The 26,813-nt window shown below is 38.8% G+C and overlaps 1 protein-coding gene across 1 annotated transcript in view; it reads left to right on the forward strand.

Annotated features, from left to right (window-relative positions):
• The window catches only part of SLC10A7 (solute carrier family 10 member 7), a 137,750-nt gene that overhangs the window by 38,548 nt on the left and 72,389 nt on the right, over window positions 1-26,813 (forward strand). Inside the window, 1 exon segment of the mRNA XM_066318461.1 lies at window positions 8,236-8,274. Coding sequence (XP_066174558.1) covers window positions 8,236-8,274 — 39 coding nt within the window.

Below are 26,813 nucleotides of genomic sequence, written 5' to 3' on the forward strand. Positions count from 1 at the left end.
AAGACCTTTAAGTGTTTTTATCACAGCTTAAGATCTTGGAAAATGTGAACTTAAATAAAAGTATGTTCGGGAGGTTGTTATTGCTCTGTATCCTTTTGAGGATACCTTCCACAGTCTTTTTTTTTTTTTAAGAAAGAAAATCTCTTACAGTTATGAAGTGTTTGACCATAACAGAGGAACAAGTAGGCTATTTACTACTGTTCAGCTGAGCCTTCTTTATTAAATCATTGTTCAGCAATCGGTTTGTTCTGGTGTGAGACCCAGTGTTTTCACTGCCAAGGTAATAAACCTGGAGTCCCTAAGAAAGGCATGATTTGCATGAGGCTTGTGGGTAGTTTTGATATCAAAGTGCCAGTGACTAGTTAAAGTCTTAACTTTTTGCCCTCTAACCAGGTTTCACAAGCCAAATGTGGCAGCAAAAGCTTACACTTCACAATATGTGAGTACAAGGGAGAAGTTACCTTGTTTTTACCTGATTAGGAAAATGATGGAAATGGGCTGCCCATTCCATCTGGGGGAAAATATGTACAAAAAGTTTGGCTAGATGCCTTTCCAGGAACTCAGAGCCTTCTGCTGTGTCAGAGCCACGTGAAGTTTGTGGAGGACTAAGTCAGATGCTGGAGCATGGTGTTTATGCACGTGTGTATTTGGTGTGAGAAAGCCTGTGTTGTAACGAGCCTGTCAGCTTTAAATCACTGCTTGTGCCAATGTTTACACTGGCACTGGGCAGTCATCTTAATGTTTGCATTTGCAATTCGTAAGTAGAGGAGGAAAAAAGAGAAACTGCCTCTGTTTATTCATGTGGATATTCAAAAGTCCACTGTAGGTGCTCAGGTCACTTTCCCGTTGGGGTGTGTCACGTAGGAGCCAACAGTGGAAGGCACTGTGTCTTATGAGAGTGATTTTGTGTTTTGAGTTGCAGCTGACAGGAGGATGGGAAAATTAAATTAGATGTTCAGGGTACTCCTGGGCCTGGGGTATGACTGTGACACAAGGGTGAGCGAAGAGTGTTGGTGGGTGTCTGCTTACAGCCCTTCTTGTTGTTGAAAAGTAAAAGATCATGGTTGCTACAAAGAGGAAGGCTCCCTTAACCTTGGCAACCTGAAGGAATAGACAAAGCTTTGCAAAAGTTTCCTGTGTTGCCTAACTTTGTGTTTCTGAATATGGCTTAGATGAGGTTTTTTCTGCTTTTCTTGTGATCACACAAGTTTTGTTTGCTACACAGCCATAGGAACATCTGGTGTGGGTAAATCTTTGCCATTTAGGACAAAGCAAAGAACTGAGCAAAGTGACAACACTGTACAGCTGATGGCATGGGCTGGTCAGGCACTGTGCACTGCTCATGAAGCTTCTCATCTCTTCTGTACCTGAGGAGACTAAATCTTGGTTCTTTCAGTGTGAAAATGGACATTCCAGCTCCTGCCAGAGGTTCTTTCCTCCTGGCTTCATTCATAGCGGTCTTTCTGATGACAAAAGTCTATTTTCATTCAGCTCAGTTATACAAGTAATCTCAAGTAAAATGAGGTATAGTAGTGTTGCTTTTCAACCTTTGCTGAGCGTGGAATTCCTGTTACTTGTCTATATATTAGTATTGGTGGAAATTTGCAGAGTGATACATAAACTTTCCTGAGACCTGAATGATTCACGTTTGCCATTTGAATTGTTAGCAAATGTTTACATTCTGGTTTTACTCTCTGGGAAAAAAAACAAAAACAAAAACACCACTTTAATGCATCTACTCTCCTGGTTTTTACCCTTCCTTCACCTCCTCCTGCCTCTGAATGAGAAAAACCGTGCTGACACTCCAGAGCTCCCTTGAGTCTGTCCCTGTTGCTGTCAGTAGAGACAAGTTAGTATTTCTAACAAAAAGAAAGTGAGCAGGATAATTTTTTTATCTGCCTCAGTATTGCTGAAATTACTGGTGAAACAGAGAAATCCTTCAGTGGCAAGAACCACATAGTAGGTGTGTCCAGAAAGCTTTCCTTTTAACAGCTGTTTTTGTATTTGTAAATATTATTTACCAAAATTGGTGAAGGATATGAGGAACTACAAAAATGGGGGAATGCAAGACTGATTTTCAACAGGAACAACTTTGCTGATAAGAGGTAAGAGGCAGTATCTCTGTGCCAGCAGAGCCCTCAGCTTGTTTCTGTGCCCTGCTTGTGGCAGAATGCTGTGCCTGCCTGAAGCAGCACCAACTTCTGCTCAAGGGATGGCGACCTCTGGCAGCCTGGAACAGAGGGCTCAGCGCGGTGTTTTAGAGAGCATCATCCTCTGGGTGATGTTCCCCTGCTGAAATGCAAACAAACAACAGATTAGTTATTCTGTTTTCATTTCCTGGTGCCTTTTCAGTGTTGTTTCCATGGAACTGATGGTTATTGAATATGGTTGGAATAAAGCAATGTTTTCATGCTGTCAGCACAGCTCTAGGGGCGGGTTGGGGATTAGGTGATATCTCTGCTGTCTTTTCCCCAGTCAGCAAATTGTGTTGGAGCACAGGGGACATGGCAGTGGATAAATACATGATCCACTCCATACTTTGGGCTTTTTTTCTTGGTATACTGGGGGCTTCTTGGTTGGTGGGTGTAGTTTTTGAGTGTGTGTGTGTGTATTTGTGATTCTCTGGATTTTTTTTTTTTTTTTAATGAGAGCATAAGGTTATGTACATTTCTACTCGACTAAAATAATTAGAGTAATTTGGTATTTTTAAGAGACTTTCTGAACGTCAGCATGCTTTTTTGGGGGAAGATTTCTTTGGACTCAAAATTTAGTTGGTATCAAAGTTTTGTGGGGGTTTTGTGGTTTTCCTGTTTTGTGTGTTTGGATGGTTGTTGGTTTGGGGCTTATGTGTGCTTTTTATTTTGTTGTAAATGTAATACAACTGTTGTGGTGCCCTATCACATATACAGCACATGGGCTGGAGTCATGTGTAAGATGTATTCTCCAGCTTCTGTTGAATTCAGGATGGAGTGTAATGCATCAGAGTCAAATCTAGACCCTATTTGTTTTCCAGAGATGGTGCTGGGGTGTTAAAAAGGCACGTGCTTCACCTTGGAGGGGGCAACTGGGCTTCTGGAGACTTGGCTGAGCAGTTAACACTGCCTCTTTCATTTTTGCCATGCTGGAGCAGGATTTTTATATGCATTTTAACAGTTATTTAAGAGTCCCCATATGCTTAGAAAGGAATCTGAATATATGTGCCTTTTTTAAAGCTGCATCATAACTAGGTTATTCCATCAATACAGTAGAATGACTGGGAGCTGCAGTTGGAACAATATGTAAAAATACAGCTTGTAAAAGATTTCCTTTATTAACTGTCATCATCCACAGAATATATGTTCAAATAAACGTTGTGTAATAACTAAATTTGAGATTAATAGGCCCCTTAAGAAACAGCGAAGTCATTCAGGATAGTCAGTGAAAAATAGCCTGTAAGACTGTAACATGCACATATTGTCCTGCTTACATGCTCTCTCTGGTGTCATTCCCATTTATCAATGTCGGCAGGCTCTGTTCTCATTAAAACACTCTTGCACAAAAGCAACTTAATTTTCTTAAGAGAAAAGGACACCTGATTCAATTTAGCCCTCGAAACCAGGAACTTGAATATATAGATTTTTTTTTTCCTGTCTGAACTCAGATGAATAGTTATGAACAGCAACACAGATTAAACCTTATTAGGTATATTTATATTCTATTTGCTGTAACAGTGCTGTGGCAAATAGCTTTCTACAGAGATGCAACATCTTGTTATTGAAAACAGCAGTTAAGACATGAGCTGTGGTAACACTCACATGAGATTTTATTTTTAAATAGGAGATTGAAGGAGTTGTTTAAATGGACTCTGCCAACTCCTTCAAGTTACTGACATTCTGCCTTCTTCCACCTTTTCGGACTACACTGATCTCTTTGGGTACATAAAATTTCTGTCCTGTTTGGTCAAACCATTTCCATCACTTTCTTCAATCTCTCTCTTTTTTTTTTTTTTGTTTTTTTTTTTTTTTTGTTTTGTTTTGTTTTGTTTTTTCCCCTTTCTTCTTCTGTCAGTAGGAGACATGGTTGCATTAAATTTTGTAATAATAGTATGGATGCTGTAAAATGTTACACTACCACGTTGTGTTCTCTGTCCTCTACCGCATAATCCTGCGCTAGAACTGCAAGATTGTCACTCCCCAGTTCTTTTCTGCATTTCTGGATTTTTCTTTTTTCACTGTGCCCTGTTTGTTAAATAGGATAATTAGTCTTATTGCTGATGCTTGAGCTGTATATCCCCCCAGTGCTCAGGTTTTAACTGCAGGGAATGGCAGACACACAGAGAACAGCTCTGTAGGATGCCCAGACTGCTTCCTTCCAGGATGTTCTGAGGCTGTTTGGTTTCATTACTCTGCATCTGTGGCCTTGACCCTGAAATGTCCTTTCCTCAGAGCAGGGCTGACTTGGGGATAGGCCCTGGTGTCCATGGCATGTGCTGTCCCAGCTGTGGGGTGCCTGGGGGTAAGCATAGGCTTAGATACATCTAGGAAGGTTGTCTCCCTAAAGATTGCCAAATGACACTCGAGAATCAAATGGTTTAGTATTGAAGCAGTATACACATATTGATGAGAAAATCTTTTTATTTTTTTTTTCCTGAGGTCCATATACAAAGCTGTGAGGCACTGCTCTTTCTCTGTACTCTGCACTAAAGTTCCAGTTTAGTTGTGCAGAACAATTTCTTTGAAATCCTGCTGATAATGATAAAATGTTGCAGTTTGACCCAGGTGTTCCAAATGTGGCTAGGTTGTCTTTTCCTGTTTTTTAATGTAGTCTGGCTACGTTATTATCAAAACAATATCTAGTCTCACAAACTCCAAGATAGTTTAGCTTGGTACCAAAAACAAGGCAATGAAATAAAGTTCAGAATGTGTTCTGTATTTAATACTTGAATTCTAAACACACTTGTTTGATTTCCTGCCCAGTCACATGTACTTGACTGCTGAATTTGGATCCACACCTGGGGGAAAATGCTCAGCCCTTTGGTAGTGGCTTTGCCTTTTTCTTCCATCTTTTACCAGCCTTTGTTGCCAGGGGGATTGTCTTGGATCTTGTTGCTGTCACTGTAGAAATCTTAGTGTTTTTCATATATGTGTTCCAGGATAAGGTGAGAGATGAAGGGTTGAAGCTTTGTGGTAGACACTGGTATGAGAAGAGGAAAGTTACTGCCAAGTGCTGACATTTAGGTGTCCTTCAGAGGTGGCCTGGCCATTTCTCATTTGGAATTCTCCCTGGAAATGTAGACCATGAGAGCGTTCCCTCAAGCTCAGTGCCATACAGAGTTGACTGAAGTTGTACCTGCCTAATAATAAGTGAATTTGTTGTTTAATGGAGCTAATATGTACAACTGTTAACTCAAGTGGTGCTGTCCGTGCTCTTCTGTACTTTCCCTGTTAAGAGTCCTGGCAATGACTTTTGGTCATGTCTCTTGAGCTGATAGAAACATAGAAAATTTGTCTAGTTGTTGATACTGCTGTTTTTGAATGTGCTCTGACCTTGCATTTCAGTACGTGGTGATGCATTTACCTTTTAAAAGGATTTCACTATGGATTTTATAGAGAGCTCTCCCCTCGTATTAATGGTAAATGCAATGAATGGTTTGCAAACACATGCAAATCTGAACTTGGAGTATTATAAAGACATCCAAATGTTTTCATGTTTTATTGTTTCATTTAAGCCGACTGCAAACAGTTGAAGCACAAAAAGAGCAAACACTAAAAAAAGTGATGCAATAATAGTGACTAATGAATGTTTCAAATAGAAAATGAAGAGCCTGGCTGTATCATGTGTCAGCACTAATGTTTATTTGTATCATCCCTCTAAGGATTTCAGAGTGCTTTTTCAGGAATGAATTAATTTTGACAATGCCCTGTGAGGTATGTATCCCTTTGACAGAAGGGAGTTGGAAGCACGAAAGTGTTTAAGTTCTAGAGGGTTATGCTACTAGGTATGTTTAATTACAGATTGGAGCAGTTCATTCAGTTTGCTGTTTACTGTTTCAGTTACTCAGTTTGTTTAAACTGAACCAGAATCACAAATAGAAGCCCCAGGTTTGTGAGTATGGGAAGAAATTACTTCTGAGTTTATTTTGCAGGGAAAGTATTCACAAAGAAAACTGCAGATAGAGTGATTGACACATGTAAGTCCTCCCTCACTCAGGCAAATAATCTGGATTATTTTATCTTAATTTGCAATCTTGCTGATTTTTTTTTCTCTTCTTTTGCCTGTATTGAGTGTTTAATCATCTGCTAGGGATATTTTCTGAAACTTCAGAGAAAGGGAGTTAAAAATTGTAAACCAGTGTACTCCGAGAGTGGTTGTGAATGATGACTTCTGCACATGACTGACTAAACAACTGAAGCATAAAATTTGTCCAAGACTGTTCTCTTAGTCCCTGTTATATGCTTGAGATGATTTTAAAAATCCAGATATCTTCCAGATGGATCAGGAAAGAATAAAAGGAGTTTGATAATGGACAAAATACCACCATCTAGTTTGTCTCCTTAACACATTTCCAGATACAGAATTCGTTCTGCAAGTAAAATTGCAGCCTGTTTTAAGGAAAATAACATCATATCTCTAGATGATTCCCAAATCAGGATTGGTAGTCATGCTCTAGGTTTGTGTAGATGGGTATCATGTGTCTTTACCTTGCTACATGAATGTATCAGTTGCACAGCTTCAAATACAAGTAGAAAATCCTGATTTAATTCACACTTGTTGAAGAATTGTTTATACTACTCACACTTCCTTTCAGCTATGATCTCTGGCAAGAGAAGCTGTTTGGACTTGTGCCTCTTTTTTTTTTTTTTTTAATGTTCAAAAAAGAAATGCTGATGAGAAAGAGGTGTTGAAATATGTTACTGTAGTTTACAACTGTCAACTATAATGTTTTATTTAGCTGTATCTATTCAGATGATCCCTCCACAACATGGAGTGCCATATGCCATTGTCCCTGTCAGTAAGCAAGTCAGCAAAGGTTTCCCAGTCTGCATTTGTTTTTGTATTTGGGCCACTGAGGAGCTGTGGTCCAGTGCCATCTTTTATTGATAGGGCCAGCAGAGGAGGAATCTAATGAAATTATCAAAGCTTTGAATTAATTATGAACTTGAATAAGAAAGCTAAGCTCTCTAGAGCCAAGGATCTCATTACCCATTCATTTTCATTGCATCCTCTTATGGAGCAGAAGGCAGGTACAGCTACTGCTCCTACGCTGATTTTGGACTTTATTCAAACTTGCTCAACTCACTAACAGCCTCTTGTTATTAATCTGTGGCTGGAAGTGTCCAGGGTGATTAATTTGACTCTAAATCGGCACGTAAATGGTAGATTTCTCTCTTCCCTTTCCTCTTGCCTGTGCTGTGTGGCTTCTCATCATCAGACTGGCTGCCATACAAGAGTTTCTGTTCTTTCTTGGTAATTGGGGAAAGCTATGCAAGACTCAAGTTTTCACTTCCTGGAATTTAATGAGTTCATATTAAGAAATAATACTGCTACCTTATATTTCCTGGATATTTAGGTAAGCACAAACACTTCTTAAGTAATTATCAAAATTGTTTGTTTTCTTATTTTAAAAGACTATGGAGTGAAAAGTAATGACATTTTGACCTCACAAGTATTTGGGTCATTGTGGGGTGTTTTTTTTTTTTTTTTGGTTGGGTTTTTTGTTATTCCTATTGATTTTAAATTTGTTTCTCAAGCTACAGGAAATTCTCTCTGTCAGCACTTTATTATGATGAACTATTAAAGTAGTTTATTTACCAGATTAATATTTTGTTAAAATTGTTCAAAGTATATGGAAATGCAGTGTTTTAGTTAAATCAGGTAATGTTTATTTTCATTAATAGGTTAGTATATATAAAAGTGTTCCTGGCGAATTAGAGCACCATTAGTGAGACCAAGCTTCTGTGTAATATTCTTGGTTCTCGAGGCTATTCCTCTTCAGTCTATCGGCGAGGATTTTCATCTCCTCTTACTTTTTTTCCATTTCAGCACATTATTTATGAATGCATCAACCAGAATCCATCAGTCTTCATAAGTTACGGGCGACTGGCAATTTTTTAAGCAGTGGCTAACTGCCTAATGGTCTCTGTGTATATGTGTATTTGGAGAATCTAATAGCTTGGTGGGTGGGGGAAGAACATTTTGTTCTCACACTGTAGCTATTTTACCATTGGTGATATTTATCTTTTTTTTTCTCTCCAGGCAGCTGCTATATTTAATTCTGCTTTTGGAAGTTTTTTGGTAAGTAACACAGTATTTATAGCAAGTGCTTTAATAGTCTCATTTTTAACAGGATCATTGGTGTGTTTGTATTTTTTCACATCTTGGTGGAATTTTGCCATTCAGCTGGCAGAAATTTGCATCATCTTTCATTTTGTGTCACCGTGGCCTTAAATACAGATATTGCCATTTCTTTTCTTTTGTTAAACTCTTGAGAAAGGTAGTGAATAAATTCTCTGCTCGTGGTAAATTAATAATGTGTAAACACATCTTAATTTTCTCCTTAATGGGTTAACAGAATCTATTATTATGCAGATGTTTCAGACATGGGCATCAATATATTGATTTTTCTAATAAGGCCCATCAAATACTCATTATTTTCTATCAAGAGGCCATGGATTTTGAAAAGAAAACATGACCCAGCTGATCAGAGAGTAGATGCTAATTTACTCAGTGACTTGTCATTTGTTTAGCATATTTTACTGTCAGTGGAGCCGCTCAATGTCTCTGAGGAACACACTAAAATAGCTAGATGTGGGGAAGCAATCAATCCAGCTGTAAATATAACTGTTTCTTTAAAAAGCAAAAGCAGCATTTGTGGTCTTGATGGTTTACAAACATTTGGAAAGGACACTGTAAAGAAACTAAATATATTTATGAAGAAAGGAAGAATAGATTTTTTACTGATGTCTTCCTTAGAGAGATACTAATGAGTATTAAGTAAAAAAATTATTTTATATGTTGGCAAACTACTGTGATTGTTTATTTAGCAAGCTAATAATTGAATTTGTTCTTACTAAAAAATATGCATGTTTAGAAGTATATGTTTGTGACACCAGTCTTGTGTCCTCATTTTATACTGTGATGTATGAAATGAATGAATGATAAAAGAATTCAAATTTGGAAATTGAAATCAAAACTGCAAGTACAAAATAACTCACTTTTTATTCATGGCTCATTTTTGGGGTTTATTTAATGAAAAGCTGGTTTTTAGTAGCTTAAGTATATGGAACTGTACACGTGTTGAAGTTGTGCTGTACTGCTGCATTTTTGGGGGACTAGGCTGAATTAGGAGGGTGGATGTAAGTTTTTTGGGTATAGAGGACCAGTCACATGTTTAAAATATCAGTTCCCAAGTACTCCTCCTTTTTTTTTGTTACCTGTTACGTCCTCTTTTCATGGCCTGCCTCAAACTGTGGAAATGTTGGAAAAGCTCTCAAATCTGTGTGCATGTGTGCGTGGTATTTTCTCTTCTTGCTTGGCATGAGCTCCTGGTTTCTCTGCTGTCTCCAGCTTTAATTCAAGAGGTTTGTGTGAATACCCAAAGGCTCAGTTCAGCTGCCATTTGGAGACATCTTTTGGCTTCAAGTAAGAATTTAGGCTCCACTGCACCTGACTACAATGCTGGCTCCTAGTAAATCAAGAGGGACTGTATTTTCAATTCCTAGTAGTTGTTTGCAGCTCTTTGAAGAAATCTGAGCTCAAGAAGCTGAGTTAGTTTTTTGTCTTTATGTAATTCTTCTTTTGTCTTCGTGTAATACTCCTAATTTTGGTTTTGCTCTTGTTCATTTGTTCTTTGGTTCACGATCATTGGAAAGTTCCACTTACATGTAATTACCTAATTTCACTTTTTGTTCCCTTCAACTCTTTTTGCAAACGTTGGAGCAGCACTGCAGTAAATGTTATTCTTACAAAGTTCCCAGAAAAGACTTCTCAAAAATATAAAAGATCACCTAGAATGAAACCACAGTACCAGCTGATTTTTTCTGCTTAGTGATTTTTTAGAATAACATGGCAAAGACGCTGGTTAAATTACAAATATATCCACACCTTTAAACACTTGTTATGGTAATTTTACTTTGAAATCATGATTATCTAGGGAATACTTGTGTATGACACAAAACAAATGACAAATATGTTTACTGAGTGCTTTGCTCTTACAAACTTTTCCAGATATGAAGTTGATAGAGTAAGCCTTGTGATTGAAATGTGATGGTAGGCCAGGGACAGTAGTAAGTAGACAGAGTTGTTCACAAGTCGTTTCACAGTGGTGGGGCTTGGTGTGGGTCTACATGACCTTGAATCAAGCAGCTCCAGATGTGGAGCACTGGTCCAAGTGTGTGGTCACTTACAAAGAAAGTTTGCTGTTGAAAAGCTGGCAAAGGACTAAATACATACGTGTTTGTGTGTGTGTGTATATATATATTTGTTTGAAGTCAAAACTGTTCTATAAAATGTGAAAATAATTGGCTTTTTTCTGAGAAGATAATGGAAGATGATGGTGGAAGTGGTTTTGGGAATCCATCAGTTTATATCAGTGCCTAACTTATGGATTTGGCTATGGGGGGAGAATCTGTGTCCTGTGACTTCCAATCATGGTGAATCTAAATCACATTTGCATTTTTCATAGTAGTGTCTAATGATGAGCTGTATGTGGACGGGCTTAGGTGGAGTTATAGACCTTTGTGACCAAAACTTGATATTTTCTTGTGTACTGGAGATTGTTTGGAAGGCTCTGACCTCAGCAAGGCTGAAGTTTTTCTGATGTTCTTTGTCTTACCAGGTGTAGCACGTGGGCAGGCTGTGACACTTGTGACAAACCCAGGATAGTGTTTTCTCTTTTCAGACTATGCCCTTTGGGCCAGTGCCTGTGTGTGATAGTGTCAAACAGGCTGATTGAAAAGGGCTGAAAGATGTGCTGTGCTGATTACTCTCCTGCCCCAATCACCTTTTTTTTTTTTCCCCCTTAAGACAAGGAAATAGCATTTGAGAAGTTAAATGAAAGTAACTTGTGAAACAAAATGTCTGCAGGAAAATACTCAGTACAATGTTATAATGATACTGAGATCAGCTTATTCAGATGAAACAACATCTTGTCATACACAAAATGTAGAAATGCCAAATATGTCTTGATGAGCAGAAATTCACTTAGATTAAGGACTTGGGGGTGTTTTCACTGGTGAAGAGATTCACAAAAACTACCAGCCAACTACAAAGTAATTCCTTTTTAACTCCACCAAAGCCCATATTCCCATAAATATACAGACAAAACAGTGCAGGGAATGATACTGTACATATTTACCTTATTTTATTGACTTAGTTTAATAACGTCCCAGGTCTAATTAAAACACAGTGTTTGAAAAAACTAATTGTTACAGAAAAGTGTTTTTATATAGCTAGATTAGTAATAACTAACGATAGATGAATTCAATTTTCATAAATTTCAGCCAGGAGAATATTTAGGCTCATACCACAGAGGATTGTTCTGAGTTGGGTAGTTAATATCATTATCTCCTCCCCTCATTTAAGCAGTTTGGTTTACAATAATTGTAGAACATAAGAAGTGATTTCAGATTTTCCTCTTAATGGGGTTTTAATATAATCTGGTAGGGTTTTACTCACACACAGTGGTTGGTTATCACAAGGTTGCATGCACATGCTAAGATAGAAAGCACTGTTAGCTGCTTCCACTTGGAGGAGAGGGTACTTTTGCACCTAAAGGCTAAAGCAATTTCCTGGAATGTTAGGTGTGGGTCTGCTGAAATTCATAACATTTTATGCATTTGCCTGCTTCCTAAGCATTTCTGTTCTTAGACAACAAATACTTGCAACTGTCCAGATCACAGAGCAATAGGCAGGAGACTGCAAAACCTGCTGTGCTGATGGTTGTTCCATGGTGTTTGCCTGAGTGGTTCAGCTCCTTTGGCTTTGTCCACCTGTCCCTGAGGCTGCTCCTGCGCTGGAGATGTGCTTGGCTGAGCGCTGCACTCAGTTTGCAGTGACAGTGTACTGCCCTGTGCGTGGGAGATGGGCTTCCAGAACACTGTGTCCTCACCAAATGCTCTGCATTGCTAGACTACACCAGCCTTGTCTACCTGTCACTGATTTCCTTTCTGCTTTAGACTATGGGCTGGGAATCCCATAAGAAAATCCAGCCTGTGGTGGTGTGGGTCAGCGTAGGCTGGTTCTTCTTGGAGTGATGAACAGTTAGTGTGAAAGGGACAGCCATCAGCTTCACCTCAAACAAGGGACTGTCACTGAGAGCTGAAGGGCTGTGCTGACAGGAAATAGAGGAAGAAATGATTCCAGGGACTCCTGAGAAAACAGTTAAGCATTCCTCCAATGCTGTCTTGGATTAGCGTTTCTTTCTCTCTTGAAACACAATAGATGAATTAAGACACATTTCAGGTACCTATCATTCCATTAATCTCCTTTGTCCAAACTGAGTTTGTGTGGGTTTGTTCTTTTAGCTGACCATCTCTCAGAGTGGATGGAGCTGGTTCATGTTGTTCAAAAAGCTCAAATAATTTTTGGAGCAGCCGTATGGCTCATCAAATCAAGGCTCATGTTTTTATTTACATTGTCCAAATGCAAGCTAAAGCTAGCAGGGAATAAAGTTAGCTTCTCACATATACACAAAGCTTAGTAGGTTAATGAAAATGTATGGAATTCTTATCTAGTCTGCTTTAGCAGGCATAATGATTTACACAGCCTGACAGCACTAGTGCTGCAAGTAAATGCATTAGTCATACTGTCCATTTTTCTTGCAAATTTGTGACACAGATTTAATTATGGGAATGACCAGCAACTTACAAATCTAATTTTGGTAGGCTGAGCCAACTTTTTTATTTTAATAACAATGGATTTTTTGGCAATGATTTCATTACTATTTAAAGAAATCCAACCATATGGAAATAACCAATTGGCTGAATTTATTTACTTTATTTTACCTTAATGGATGTTGAATGGTTTAGGTTTATTTGGGGCCTTTTTTATTATCGCTTTTTTTGTCTTAGTTATTTCTAGGATAAATATCCTTATCTGTCCTAAGTATTTCTAGTACAAACATTGTAAATATTTTTCTAAATTCAGGCACATGTTTGTATACCCCTTTGTTCCCTCTTAATTGTGTCTTTGCAGTATGAAAAGGGGCAGAGCAGTCATCTGGGATTCCCTTTTTACTGTGCTAGCTGTTTATGAGGAAATCTTGCCAGGAAGTCTGTTCACAACAGGTGCTGAATTCTAGATTCATTCTTATTTAATTTCAAAGTGGAGCTGCTTTGTGGTGAGTCACTGCACTTTTAGAAGTGATCTCCTTTTGCTCTGTGAGCAATACAGAGGTGCTGCTGGTCTGTGCTCCGAATTTGATTGGAGTAGTTCTCCAAGTCCTGAGTGAGTTCTCCCTCTTAATCAGCCACTAGGGAAGGCACCTTATCCTTGAAGGATTGATTTTGGCATGAGCAGCAGCGAGTGTTTGGGCCAGACAGTATGAACCAGGCGGGAAAAGTTTATATTCCATGGAATTGAAATAATCTTGGGAGCTACTTACGTTGCCTTCCTGTAACTTGTTTCATAGTTGGTGCTCAGATCTCTTGTTGCTATTTAACACCCCCATTTTGATTTCTGCTAGCTGGAGCTGAAATCTCAATATAAGCTTGAGCATCATTGGCTGTTTTCAGGTTTGCCAAGTAACTTTTCAGAGGGTGTAGGCTTCACTCTTTCTGTGTGCTTAAATGTCCAGTGTATAGCATGCTCGGCTCAATACCTGCATTTTAGTTAGTTTGTACTATTTTGGTACAAGCAAGGCAGAATAACAAAGCTCCCTGTGAAAGACACCCTTTAGCAGGGGCTTTAAAAAAGAGCCTTGACACACATGATTATTTTGAGGGATTGCTAGGCATGTGCACCCATCCCAGTATTCCTTTACTGATCATCTCTCTCCCTCCCAAAGCCAAACTGAGAGCGTGGGTGTCAGATAGAAGGAGATGTAGAATTTTTTAGAAAATAATAATAATAAAAAAATCTGCCTGTCTATGACTAATGCTGGACTCCTTTAAAAAAAAGAAGAAAAAAGCAAATGGGATCTTGCTCCCAAGGGATTGAGAGAGATCAGATAGAGGGGTAACTGGAAATGTGAGTATTGTAACACCCACTGTGTGGTCTCACTGGTGACACAGTTGGTCTGAAAAGACACTGAAGTCAGTAGGGATTTGCAGAGCCAGCCAGCACAGATATACAGATATACACAAATAACAGCACTGCTGGTGGTTGTCTTTGAAATGTTACAGAGAAGGAGGGTAGGTAACCATAACAAAGAGGAAAGAAAATGTGCCGTCAAGGTCTCAAAAAACAGTGTCCTCTAGAAGGCCAATGATTAGTTCCTGTATTTTTTTTTTTTTTTTTTTAAAGTGGCCAAGAGGAAAGTGCCTTGAAATCTACCTAATAAGAAAAAAAGAAACCATTAGCTGTCAAATGTGTGGAAATTATGTGGGCTGTAGCTGGTCTTAGGGCTTTCTCAGTTTTCCCATTAGCTTTTGCTACTGATCATTTAATTAATCTTGCTTGGTCTCCTGGGACTCAAGCAGTCAGTTCTGCCAAAAAAAAAAGTTTGTTTAAAGATAGCAATAAGTAGGCCATTAAACACATCTCTCTGTATTATCTTTGAGGCCAGAAAATAGGTAACTGCTACCTTTCTGAAAATAAGTATATTGGGGTATTCTGCTTTTCCCACTTCCTCATATCACAGCAGGCAGGTAGGATTTTTTGTTTGCACCTACTTTTTGATCAGCAACCTCATCTAGTGCGCTTGCTTGGTGTGGTACTTGGTGCTGGCTTTTGAGACAGTAGGTTGAATCCTGCACCCATCATTACTGTTTCCATGGATGAGCAGGCTTTTAGGAAAAGAGAGAGATGAGGATGCGCATGTGCCAGCAGCATTTCTTGAGTTAGTAAAGCAAGCAGCAGAAGTGGATGTTGCTGGAGAAAATAGAGGCAGAACTCAGGGTGTTTGTTGCACTTTGGAGAGAAAGTATGAGAGCTGAAGCAGTTTCATTCTCCTAGTCCAATTGTCACTTAGGGAATTGCAATGTAGAAGGGAGAGAAGTTCCTATAGCCAAGACTGGACACTCAAAGTCCCTTAAACTTTGCCATCTGGCATCTTTCTTCAGAAGCATGGGGAAACTGGAAATGATAGTGGCTCTGTGACTGTGCTGCAGTCATCTCTCTTGTTAATGGAGACTGAATACTGGAGATTGATAAAAATATCCATTTGAAGTGAAACTAACGAATTACAGAATCAGAAGAGTGTCTGTCTTTGGTAACTATGATTTGGAGAAGATCTAGAGAAGAAAATATATGTGTTTAATATTATATAACCAGGTGATTGGCTGGAATTAGTATGTAAATCATATCTGTGCTGATACAGTTTTAGCATAAAATCAGTTTGTCTAAGATTACTTACGTCATAATTAGCAAGATTTGTCATTGTCCTCTCTAGTGTGAAAATATCATATTTTTTTCAAAAGAATATTGTTTTGGGCAATTTTTTTCTGGTTTTGCTTGCTTTACTATGGTTATTGTTCAGAACCTGAAAGGGAAAAAAAACCCCAACCAAAACCCACAAATAAAAAGAACTGTCCCAGGGTGGAAATTATGTGCAAATCATAAAGTCGAAAGGTCCTGGGTTTAGTTTGTGATGTTTTCTTGTCTTCTGTATTAGAATGGTTTCCTGTTTTTTCACTCCAAAATGAAGTGAAATTAACAGAAAGAAATATCACTTGTTCTGTTATAAAGTAAGATCAAAGTGTCTGACTTCTAGTTAAGTTATTGAACTTTGTATCATGGAACAGTGTCATATCACTTAAAATTAGTTTTAAAAAGTGTTTGCACTGAAAAGCTGCTTTATTTGTTTCTGACACCTACTTGGAGAAGTATGTGGGCTTTTTTTAAAAAAGGTGAAAATGTACACTGCGAAACTTCAAACACTTTATTTGTAAAGCAAGAGATTTAAAATTCTTGCAAGAATTTAGTTTTGTCTGTGGGAAACAAATGTTGGAATATATTGGTTCTTTATGTTAGGTAAAGAACCTAATCAAGGAGAAATTGAGAAGGGAGGCACTGTGAAAGACAATTTGGTTTTTGTTTTGCCCTCTCTAGTATCTTTTAATACTAGAAGCAGCATTCCTCTGCATTTCTCTAGGGCTGTGGTTGTACACAAACATGTAGTCGTTTGGCCTGATTTAAGGGTAAATGTTCCCTGCAGACAGATTTGGAAATGCACAAAATATATAATTTTCTCCCTCACTTTTAAAAAATTCATCAAAAGGAAATGAAAATGTTTTTAGAATCTGCTGTTAGTGTTCTCTCCCGAAGTTTAAGCTTCTGATTGAAATGGAGCAATGTTCTTTGCTCTGTGCTGCAGCTTTTAGTCACCTGCATAAGCGAAGTGTGTGTGGGGTGAGAGGGAGTGGAGAGAAATCATCCCTTCCATGGGAATAGGGATATTTAAGTGCCTGTTTTGTGCTTGATTAACACTTTGAATGCTGCTGCATTGATTAACCCTTATTAGTGCTGCTGCAAGGGGCTGTTTCACCCAGCAGCTGTGTGTGTGTGTGCTGTGAAATTCGAGCTGGTGTGCTGAGCTGTCACCTGCACTAACCTGTCAGGGAGCACAGAGCTCTTTTTCCTTCTCTGACCACCAAATGTGGCTTCAGTAGCTAGCAAGAGTTGTGTTCTAGCACGTGCTACAAACAGCAACACCAGTTTGCAAACCTCCTTTTACCTTTAGTTGACTCTTTGTGGGAGGAAAAATATCCTAAACACATTAATTTATTAAGCTTTGTGATTTTTCGCCCAGAACAGGTTAAATATCTGCCCGGATTTTTTTTTCCTATGGTTCTTCTCTATCTGACTGAACAGTGCCTGTTCAAAACTCAGCAGTCCTCAGTCTCTAGGGGTGAAAACAAGACTGATGTCATTATTACTGTAAGTTGAGGGGCTGGAAATCATTCCCCTTGCTGTCAAGGTGACAAATACTGTCTTAGTGGAGGTGCCAAAGGTTAGGTCAAAAGCTCTCACAGTGTCTTTAACTCAACTAGCAGGCAAGGCATGGTTATAAAACTGGATCTTCCTTTGGAAATTGTGTTTATTATTTATTGTTGGCTTTTTAGAAGTCAGTTTTGGAAAACCATCACGACCCTTCAGTATGAGCCAGGAGTAGTTCAGGAATTCTTTTTTCTTTTAATAGCTGTACTTTTGTTGTTGTGGAGAGTCTCCATTATTATTTTGCCTTATCTTCTTTGTATGTATCCAGTCTTCAGCTTTCATCCTTAATGGCACGTATTTGAAAAGACCAGCAATTGTGGAGGAGGGAGGGAGCTGTTTTGGTTGATGATCTGTCATTATTTGGCTTCTTTTAACACTGTTCTTTCAGTGGCATAGAATTTTCATTTTAACTCCTTGTAAAACCAAAGAATAAACATAAATGCTCAACAAAAAAAAAGGCACTCAAAAACACAAGCCCAGCAAAATCCAAACCGTGTTGGCATTAATGAGGCTCAGGCTTGCTTTACAGTTTATCACCTTTTTGGCATGGCATGTGAGCAAGTGCACTTCCCAGCATCTTGTTTCCTCCATCTTCATTCCAATCTCTACCCACCTCTTCCTGATTATTTTCCTACAGTGATAAGTAAATCGTTGTATTTGTTGTTTCTACTTCCTAAAAGAAGACAAAATTCATTTTCTAAACTATTTTCTGGTGGTACCTTCTTGGTTGCTCCGGCATAACTTGTTGCAAGGATGTTCATGTGATGTCCTTTCCTTGAGAGCTGATGGAAGATCAGACTAGATGAACATCTGGCTTCATCTGTGACAAACTTAGTGTGCCCTCAAAGGATGAAATGATTGAAAACTTGCCATTTTTTACTTTTCAAGAAAAAGAGTTGTTTATATTTGTATCTAAATTAGGTGACTGTGTCAGATAGAAAATTTTGTACATTAATATATGCAGATAGGTTTTTCATATTATCTCTTGTCTTTTCAACCAGTGTCCTGAAAGCTAAACATGGGACACTTTGCTTGAATTTTTTTTTTTTTTTTTGGTATTGAGTGTTTAACTTGGCTGAGACTGTGTATGACTGGGAACAGCTTTTTGCCTGACATAAACCTGCTGGATGAAAGCTGCACGTGGTTTCTCCCTTCTGTCTACTCTTTCCATATCACCTTGTGCTGTGGTAGCTGCAGGTGCCAGCATTGATGCCCACCTGAGTGGCAAAGTCATTCTGGCTTCTTCCTCCTGGTGCATTTGAGGCAAGCTCTGATAGTCTGAAAATGCACACCTCATGGCTTAATTGTGCTCTGCTTCCTTAACCACATTTTTAATACTATATGCAAAGCAAATGTTAACTGTTTGGAGGAGAACTATATTATGCAGGTATAGATAACATGAGTAATGGGAAAGGGTTTTTGAAAAACTCAAACGTTTTAATAAAATGGAATGTCAAATATATGAGCATGTCTCTCAAGCAGTGATCAAAAACGTGTGAAAAGTTTCAAATCCTTTTAAAAGTCAAATAATTATCCACTATCATAATTTTTTTTCCTGTTGGATGGACAGTACAAAGATGAAAGAAAATTTTATAGATAACATTGCACTTCACAGCTGACTGAAGCAGGTGTTAGAAATGCAGATTAAGTATACTGACTAAAGACTATATAAATTTGAAGTGAAAATGCCACTGGTCTGCTTGCAGTGCCCTGCACATGTGAAGTTTCAGCTAGTTAAATTATTAATTTTATTGTGTGAGATAGTGCAGCAGTTAAGAAGAAGGTCCTTGTGCATTTATGATTTAATTTTCCCCCTGGTCTTTCTAATATTACATGATGAGCAGCTGACAGAATTTGCTTCCTTGTGTGAGTTTTGCTTGGAAAGAGAATACATACTGCAGGTGGATAAATGCACAGTGTAAGTTTATTTTCCAGTTAGGTGTTTTACAGGAACATGCAGTGCAAATACACAATTGTGGATAAATGCAATTCCTGTAAAGGAAGGAGACTGAATGTTAGTAGTGTTGCTGTACAAATCTGCAGACACTGGGAAATCTGAATCTGGTCCTTCCACACAAAGTGACATAAGGTGTTATTTTGCTTGTCAGTCTTTTTTGGACTTCACAGGCTTTGTGTAGACATTATGCTCCATGATGTGCAGGTGCCTTATTGTGTGGGTGGTTTGAAGCGTGGGAGAAAGGCACTGGGAGAGAGGACTTGAGGGTGTTTTCTTCCAACAGCTCAGTAACCTGCTAATAAACTGTACTAGACTGTGAATTTAATTTTGTCATGACTTATCAGGTGCCTGGAGCTAGTAATCAATCTGTAAGAGGTCTAATTCTTGGACAAATTAAAATTGGAAGTGGATTGGAAGACGGAGTCTCTTTAAGTGAGGAGCAGTACTGAGGCCCCTGCTCAGCAGACAGACAGACAGTGTTGTTCTCACTCTGGACTGCTGCTAGAAGAGTCTGGTGGGACCTCACATCTGACTGGCAGGGGACACAGCAACAGAGACATTTGTGACCAAGAATTACCGCGAGGGAAGGAGAAATTTTGCAGGATTTATTTCTTAAGTAGTCCCTGGATCTGCTGGTTCTAAAGGTATGCTGTTATGCAAGAACTGCCTCTTTGATTTTGTTTTTTTGGGTTTTTTTTTTTGTTTTGTGGTTTTTGTTGGGTTTTTTAACATAGACAATACTGTTTTGTCTGTCAGCTCAAAGGGCATGGTATTTGTATTGGCAGCAGTTCTGCTCTGACTAGAGGAGCTAGTCCATGGTCTGTAAATATTCTGTATATGGCTGTGAGAGCTTGGTTGTAATAAGTGAAACAGATATTCAAGAGTCTGTCCAGTGCATCCTGGGAAGTAGTCAGCAGGCAGCTGGCAAACCAGTCTTTGGAAATTTGAAAAGGCTATTGATGGGTCTCATTTTTTTACATGCATGTACTTTTTTTTATTTTCTGGAAGAACAAATAAATACCATAGATTGCTTATGTTTTCCATAAGCACTTAGACATAGCTCAATTTTTTATTTCTGATAATTGGTGCTTAGAGACACATGCTTCTGTTCCTTCAGTGGTGATCATTGTATTTTACCTGTGCTACAGAATGGAGTTGCCTACAGTGGATGCAAAATCGTATGAAGTCCCCAGAAAGGCCACTTGGTGCATTTGTAACACAGATAATGCACTACAGCGAAGCATTTAGCAAAATAACAGTGTCAGTTTCACCGTAACCTTAACTCCTGTTTAGCATTTTGGTCAAATTTTTGTGGTCATTTGCTTTGAGAAACAGCTTCTATCCATCTTCCTGACTTTGCAGGCCAATTAACACAGAGTCAAAGACTACAGATTCATTTCATAGACTGTGTAGTGTCCCCAGCAAAGAACTGGTACGCAAACTCACGTATAAAATATATTTATTACTATTGCTTTCCATATTTTTAGTAGGTAGTTAAAATACAAGCTAAGAGCATCACTATAACACAAACAGCTTGCAAAATAATAAAATCTAGATGAAGCCTAATATTTATAGAGTACTGCCTTACTGGCTAGTTTAGTCAGTTAATAAAAGTATAAGTATGGATTTGCTGCATGCTTTTTCCTTTTCCTCTTCCCCTTTCCCTTCCTAATTCCAGTGTGGGCTTCCCAGCAAAGCTGTCCCGTCTGCCATTTTGTCTTGCAGTTTCAAAATCCAGTCAGTGTGTATATGTATTCAGGTCAGAGAATTAAAATAGAATTTCATCATTACTATTGTTTCAGTTTGCTTACCCTGAAGCAGAGGAAGTGGAGGGCTGTTCCTCCCCTCATTCACGAATGTCTATCGAATTGGGATATGTCACTCCAAAGACATTTGGAAAAATGTATTGTGAGAGTCCTACTACATCAAGCTGTGGCATAATTATTGCACCATAAATGCTTACAAAGCATTATGCTGGATCCTTTTTTATTTTTCAATCTGATTTCTCCTAACTCTTGGGATTAAAATTGTTATGCTAATTCAGACAACTGCACAGTCCGGTGCCAGCTGAACTTGTATTCAGACCATCCCAAGCCAGTGTTATCAAATAATACACAGAAAACTATAAAGTCTGTAATATATGTTCAGAGGTATAATTTGTTTTAGTTGCTGTTGGTATTATTTTATAAGCTGTTAAAAACCCTCCACAGCCTCTTCCAAATAATTACTGTGCTTTCCTGTAGGAGCTGTAAAGGGCCAGGGCTGATAGAAAAAAAGCACTGCATTCTTATCAATCTGTTTCATAAAACTGTTCAAACACTCTGGAATAGTGAGACATACATTAGGATTTGTAGGTGTATGTTTTTCTGCAGGGGTATTTGCTGTCCCTAGGCTGTCCAGTCAATGTTTTGGTAATGTACTTGGGCCATGGATTTCTTAAAGCCCTGTCCGAGTAAGAAGTTTCTTTCTCTTTGGAGAACTAGAGAGGAGGTGATCCATCAGACATCAGGGCTTGGTCAAGCACTGAACTGTCCAAGCAGATTAAAAAGAGGTTTGTGACAAAGCAGGATTTTGGGACAGAGGAGCCCTGGAGAACAGGAGGTCTAAATCAAGATGATTCATTGGATAAGCGAGAGAGGATGGGCAGATCTCTGGGGATTGTGCTGGCTTCCATGAAGAAGGAAGAACAGCAAGTTCTGGCTCAGGCTAGACCAGGGTTCTCCTGAGGCTGCCCCAAGCTGGGGGCTCCTGTTTCCAGCAGCAGAGGGTGCACACACCTCAACTGTCCTGCAGATTTATTCCCTCTGCACCACTGCCACACATCCTCTGCCTCTCTTTTGTTCTTGCTCCTGTGTTTTCTTCTTTTTTTCATCAGAAACGCAGAGGCCTTCATCCAGATAATCATTTGAGAGCTAGCACTAGCATAACTTGTTTATGCTGAGATGGGAACATAGCTCTTCAGGGTGTTAACATCAAGTAAAAGCTGCGATGATGAAAAACTTCTGAATTACATTTTCCAGACTGAATCTGTTTACAAATATCCCAGTAGAAAAATAATTGGTTTATGACATTACACAATAAGATTCTTGAACTGAAGTCAAAGTTCAGTTTTCATGGGCAATCAGGCAATAATCTTGTAGAGGATTTGGATGCTGTTCTCTAGGCTTTACAGGGGCTATTTTAAGTCATGGTGAAAAACTAATCAGCTGGACTAAGATGTTGAGGCATTCCTTGTGCCATTGAGATTCTTTCTGATCACCTATATATTAATAGTATTTCAGTGGAAATACAGCAAATTTAACAAATTAGGGAATTATTTTGAGGTGTTTTCCTGCACTGGCTTCCTTAGTGCCTGATCTTTGTAGGGGAACATTTGTCCTTCTGCCACTCTGGAGCGGTGGTGCACATCAGGTTGTGCATGCCTGGCATAGTGAAGGTACAATGTGGGCACATTAAAAGCATGTGGACAGAAATGTTTTTAAAGTTTTTTTTTCTCCAAACTGCAGTCTAAGAATTAGGGCTTGGTTGTGAAAGGAAGTTTTTTCTTCCTCCTCCTTTAATTATTTTGAAGCCTGTTTTAGTGAATGTGCCTATACGTAGCATTTACCTTAGATTGCTACTGTAGAAATGCCTGAATTCCCTCTGTATTACATAAATACCACAAGCATTTCAAAAGGATTTGTTCTTTCCATGCTTTCCACTGACGTGTGCAAAAGGGGATTTTTGCTCTGCCATCCAGTAGTTGTGCATGTGGCTGACCGTGTTATATACAGAGCTATTAGCTTTGCACCAGCATAAATATTTGAGTCATACAGCTTTATTTCTTGGGTCATAAGCTCATACACTATCCGTGCTGGCAGGAGCATCTTGCATAGACAATATTACTCTCAGGAGCTGGATTCCTCTCTTCCCATTCCATTTTAAAATGTGTTGAAAACACCACTGTACATGCACAAGTAACAGAAGGGAGAGAAAAAAAGCCTTTCAGTGTAATTCTTAGAATAATATCTTTATAGGACCTGGGTTTTTTTTTCTTTTTATTAGAAATGCTTGAAGTTTTTGTTGTGTAAATTACAGAAGAAACATTCCTGAAGTCCTTAAGAAGGAACCATTTTCCTCTGCATCATGATAAATGTAGCAATTGTGTGTGTATACTAGAATAGATCACATTGAACATCCCCTGAGCTCCGTTTGCAGACAAGTCCTATCTCCACCATGACAAAATTCCCATAAGAGTTTAAATTATTAATGCCCTGGAATCTGCGGGGTTCAGCAGATATGTTCAGCATTATTGATGGCAAACTTTATCCCTTTATTCCTAAGACACATAATGAAATAGGGAGTCCCTCAAATAACTGCATTTCGTGCTTAGGCTAATTTTGTAGAGGCCAGTGGGCTTTGCCTTAATGTGTGTAAATACAATTTTTCTGGTTTACAGTGGATTGTGTGGTAGCTGGGAATGAGACTGATTTGGCACTAATTTATGAATCCTTCCAGCATTCTGTGTGTGCTGCACCCTGTGCGGGCAAGATGCTCTAATTACACCTACTCTGTATAATGAGAGCTTTTAATGACAATTACTGATTGTAGTTACGGATGTTTAGGGACCATTTTTTTTCTAGCTTAAGATGATATATTGACTTTTATAAGAGAAGACTTGTATTTTCACTTTATGCACTATCTCTCCTTCCTCCCCCCAGCCTTCTCAACTGATAGGCTGACTGGTGAGGCTGCTGAAGTATTGCCACAGAGAATTTTTATTCAGTTCATTTCACTTCAGCAGATATAATTTTTCACTCTTTTTTTTATCTCTGAATTCATATAGGCACATTCACTTGTTCTTTTTCATAGCAATTTAGTATTTGAAGTGATGTTTTGCAAGTTGCATTTGTTTTATGTAACAAGATAAAAGTACTTTACACTGAGTATTTCACTGCCATGTTAAGCAAGCCCATTTACAAAAGCTTCATTTTTCTCTTAATGTGCTGGTATAAATGCCATTTTAATATGAGGCTGTTGATTTTAAATAGGAGTAGTTTTTTTTCTTTGTTCCAGATTTCAATTAGATTAAATTACTGTTCACTGTTGAAATCACTATTGAAAAACAGTGATTCCACTTGCAGTCCCAGATTGCAAATTTGCTTTGCAAGGGGCCTGCTCACTTTTTTAAACTAAGGCTGTGAGACTTCTCATTGACTGTTGTCTTGAAGTACAAATAAAGATTTGTGCAGTTTCCAGTTTAGTGGCCACTTGAGAAAGTGAGATCACAAGATATCAATAATTGAAAGATCAGTTTAACACTTGTGCAGAAGAGACAGTTTAAAGATTTTTCTTTTCCCTTTCTCTTTCATTTGCTAGTCTTTAGGTAGTTTAGGGATATTTTTCTTGGCTTTGGCTTCTGCTGCTGGCAGTGTTGTTTTAATATGGGAAGTGAAGCCTTTTTGTAATTCCAGAGAAGCCAAAGCAGAGTTGTTGTAGCACAACTAGCAGCGGGATGGGGCTGGGAGACAGACCTGGTCTGAGTATTAAAATCTCCCTTTCCGTGTTTGCATGGCTTTCTTCTGCTTTGTTCTGCTTTTAAATCTTGAGCATGGCAGTAGTCTAGTTTATCAGAGAGCTGTCAGAATGTGGGAACAGAAGTATGAGACTAGATGGAAAAGAGAATGGCACTAGGCTATACTTGATCCTCGTGAGCAGAGGAAACCTGGGTCCTGGGCCATGAAGCTGGATCTTAGTCCAGAGAACAATAATACACAACACAGGTGCCAGGGAAAATGGCAAACACAAGGGAAAGTCAGGCAGAGCGTCTCAAGAGTTGTGTGTCAAAAGTGACATCTCCCACTTTCTGTTTCCGGGTAAAACTCACAATTGGTTGAAATTGCAAGAACTTCACACAAAAGTAGGAAATGGACAGAACCGGACTGCTGAGTTTCTGAACAGGCTTGTATCTCTGCTGGCAAGCTTAGCCTCTGTTTCAAAAGTGGAAATGCAGCTTCAGAGAACAAGGATTTCATTCAAGGCTTAGCCAACCTGTGCTCTGTGCTGATTATTTTTAGTTTATCTCACCTCCCTACATCTCCCTCCACAATTTAGTGATGAGTTGAGGTTTTGATTTTCTAATTACCCTTAGCAGGGAACACTTTCCAGGAAAGCAAAGAACTGAAGAGTTTATTTTTTTCACAAGTTTTACACAACAAGAAATTTACTCTCAGTAAAATCACAGACTCCAGTTCCTTTATTCTTCTGTCACTGCTTTTGGGAGCCTTGCATTTGTGCCGAGCCATTTTTCCTGCCTTCTTGGCTCAGTGGGCTTATTGTTTGACTTCTCTTGCTTACAAAAGAACCAGCCCTTCCAAAGCTGACTGATTTCCAGGACTCTTTATGTACCTCAAAAGATGTGGAGTGGTCATTTCAGCTCCCACCCCATATTTCTTTAGTTGTAGTATTCTCTTCCTAAGCCATCCACATCTAAGTAATTCAAAGTCCGTGCCACAATTAGTGGAAAATATGCTGTTGTAGTGAAGAGAAGTCACCCTGGTGTGTCATCTTTGCTTGGTGGCCACACCGTCCACTTGCTGTCAGCCCAGGTAGCACAGGGAAGTTTCCAGTTTTGTTGGCAGAAGTTAGTGGTGGAGGTCAGTGTAGCAGTGGATCATCAATGGAATTTCTCTTCACTGCCATCCCTAAGGGACAGGCAAAAAATGGAATCACAAGGACTAGAGAAGCACTAGGAGATTGGACAATTGCTGTATAGGAAAACAGAGTATTAGGGGGGAAATGTACTTTTGAATTTATACGTGTACTTATGTACTTGAATTATTATTTTTCCTTGATTAATGGATGTTTTCCTTCTTAAGGAACACTGAAAATGTGTCTGAAAAAGTAAAACTGAGTGCAAAAAGTAGGCAGAGGTTTTCTGTTTCATCAGAAAGAAACGCTTTGAAATAAGTCTTTAAGTAGAGTTAGTAAATTTACCTGCTGGAAGTGACATCGTGGATGTCTAATGCCTTTTTTAGAGAGTTGTCAATTTCTTTCCCTGTAACTGGAGGGATAAAAATTTGGTTTTGTCTGACAAAGATGTGGTAGCCTTTTCAGGAATCAAGCTGGTGAGCAGGTATGAGGGTCCATCCTTTGCTTGTCGGTGTAACTGGAGACTGTTAGTCCAGATATTGATTTTATGGTGTACACCACAGTAAGTTCTTTTTCTGGGGTCCTGCAGGAGGCTTGAGTGGTGCATATATTATTTTGTACAGCCCTGAACAGTGGTGAGATGGCTGGGAGAGAGTGGAATGCTTTGGATAGTCAAACCAGAGTCACTTTAAGATGGAGTTGACATCATTAGAAAATGCATTGATTTTTATAGGTTGTTCAGGTGAGTGGAGCTACAAAAGTTAAAAACCATCAAGCAAGTCAAAATGTAAACTTGACCTTTTAAAATAAATGTTATGAATTTGGAACTAACCTTGTTTGGAGAAAATGAGGCAGGAGAATGGTTTCTACTGTGGCCCCAAATGGGCATTTGGCAGTTCTGTGTGTTTTGGTGAGAATATCCCAGTGGATCACAGATCTCTGCTGATGCCTGGAATCACTGAAGATCACTAAACTTCTTGCTTTGCTGCTTACAGCAAGAAACGTGCTTTAAATGCTGCAGTTGTGAGGGATTATGTTTCAAATAATGTATGTATTTTACTAAATGTGATTATTGGCACACTTCTAGTGAACCTGGTTCTGAGGATCTTTTGGTAGACAGTAGCAGGGTGCTCAGAAGGACAAATGTTCG

Source organism: Sylvia atricapilla, chromosome 4 (genome assembly GCF_009819655.1).
Source record: "Sylvia atricapilla isolate bSylAtr1 chromosome 4, bSylAtr1.pri, whole genome shotgun sequence".
Lineage (NCBI taxonomy): Eukaryota > Metazoa > Chordata > Aves > Passeriformes > Sylviidae > Sylvia > Sylvia atricapilla.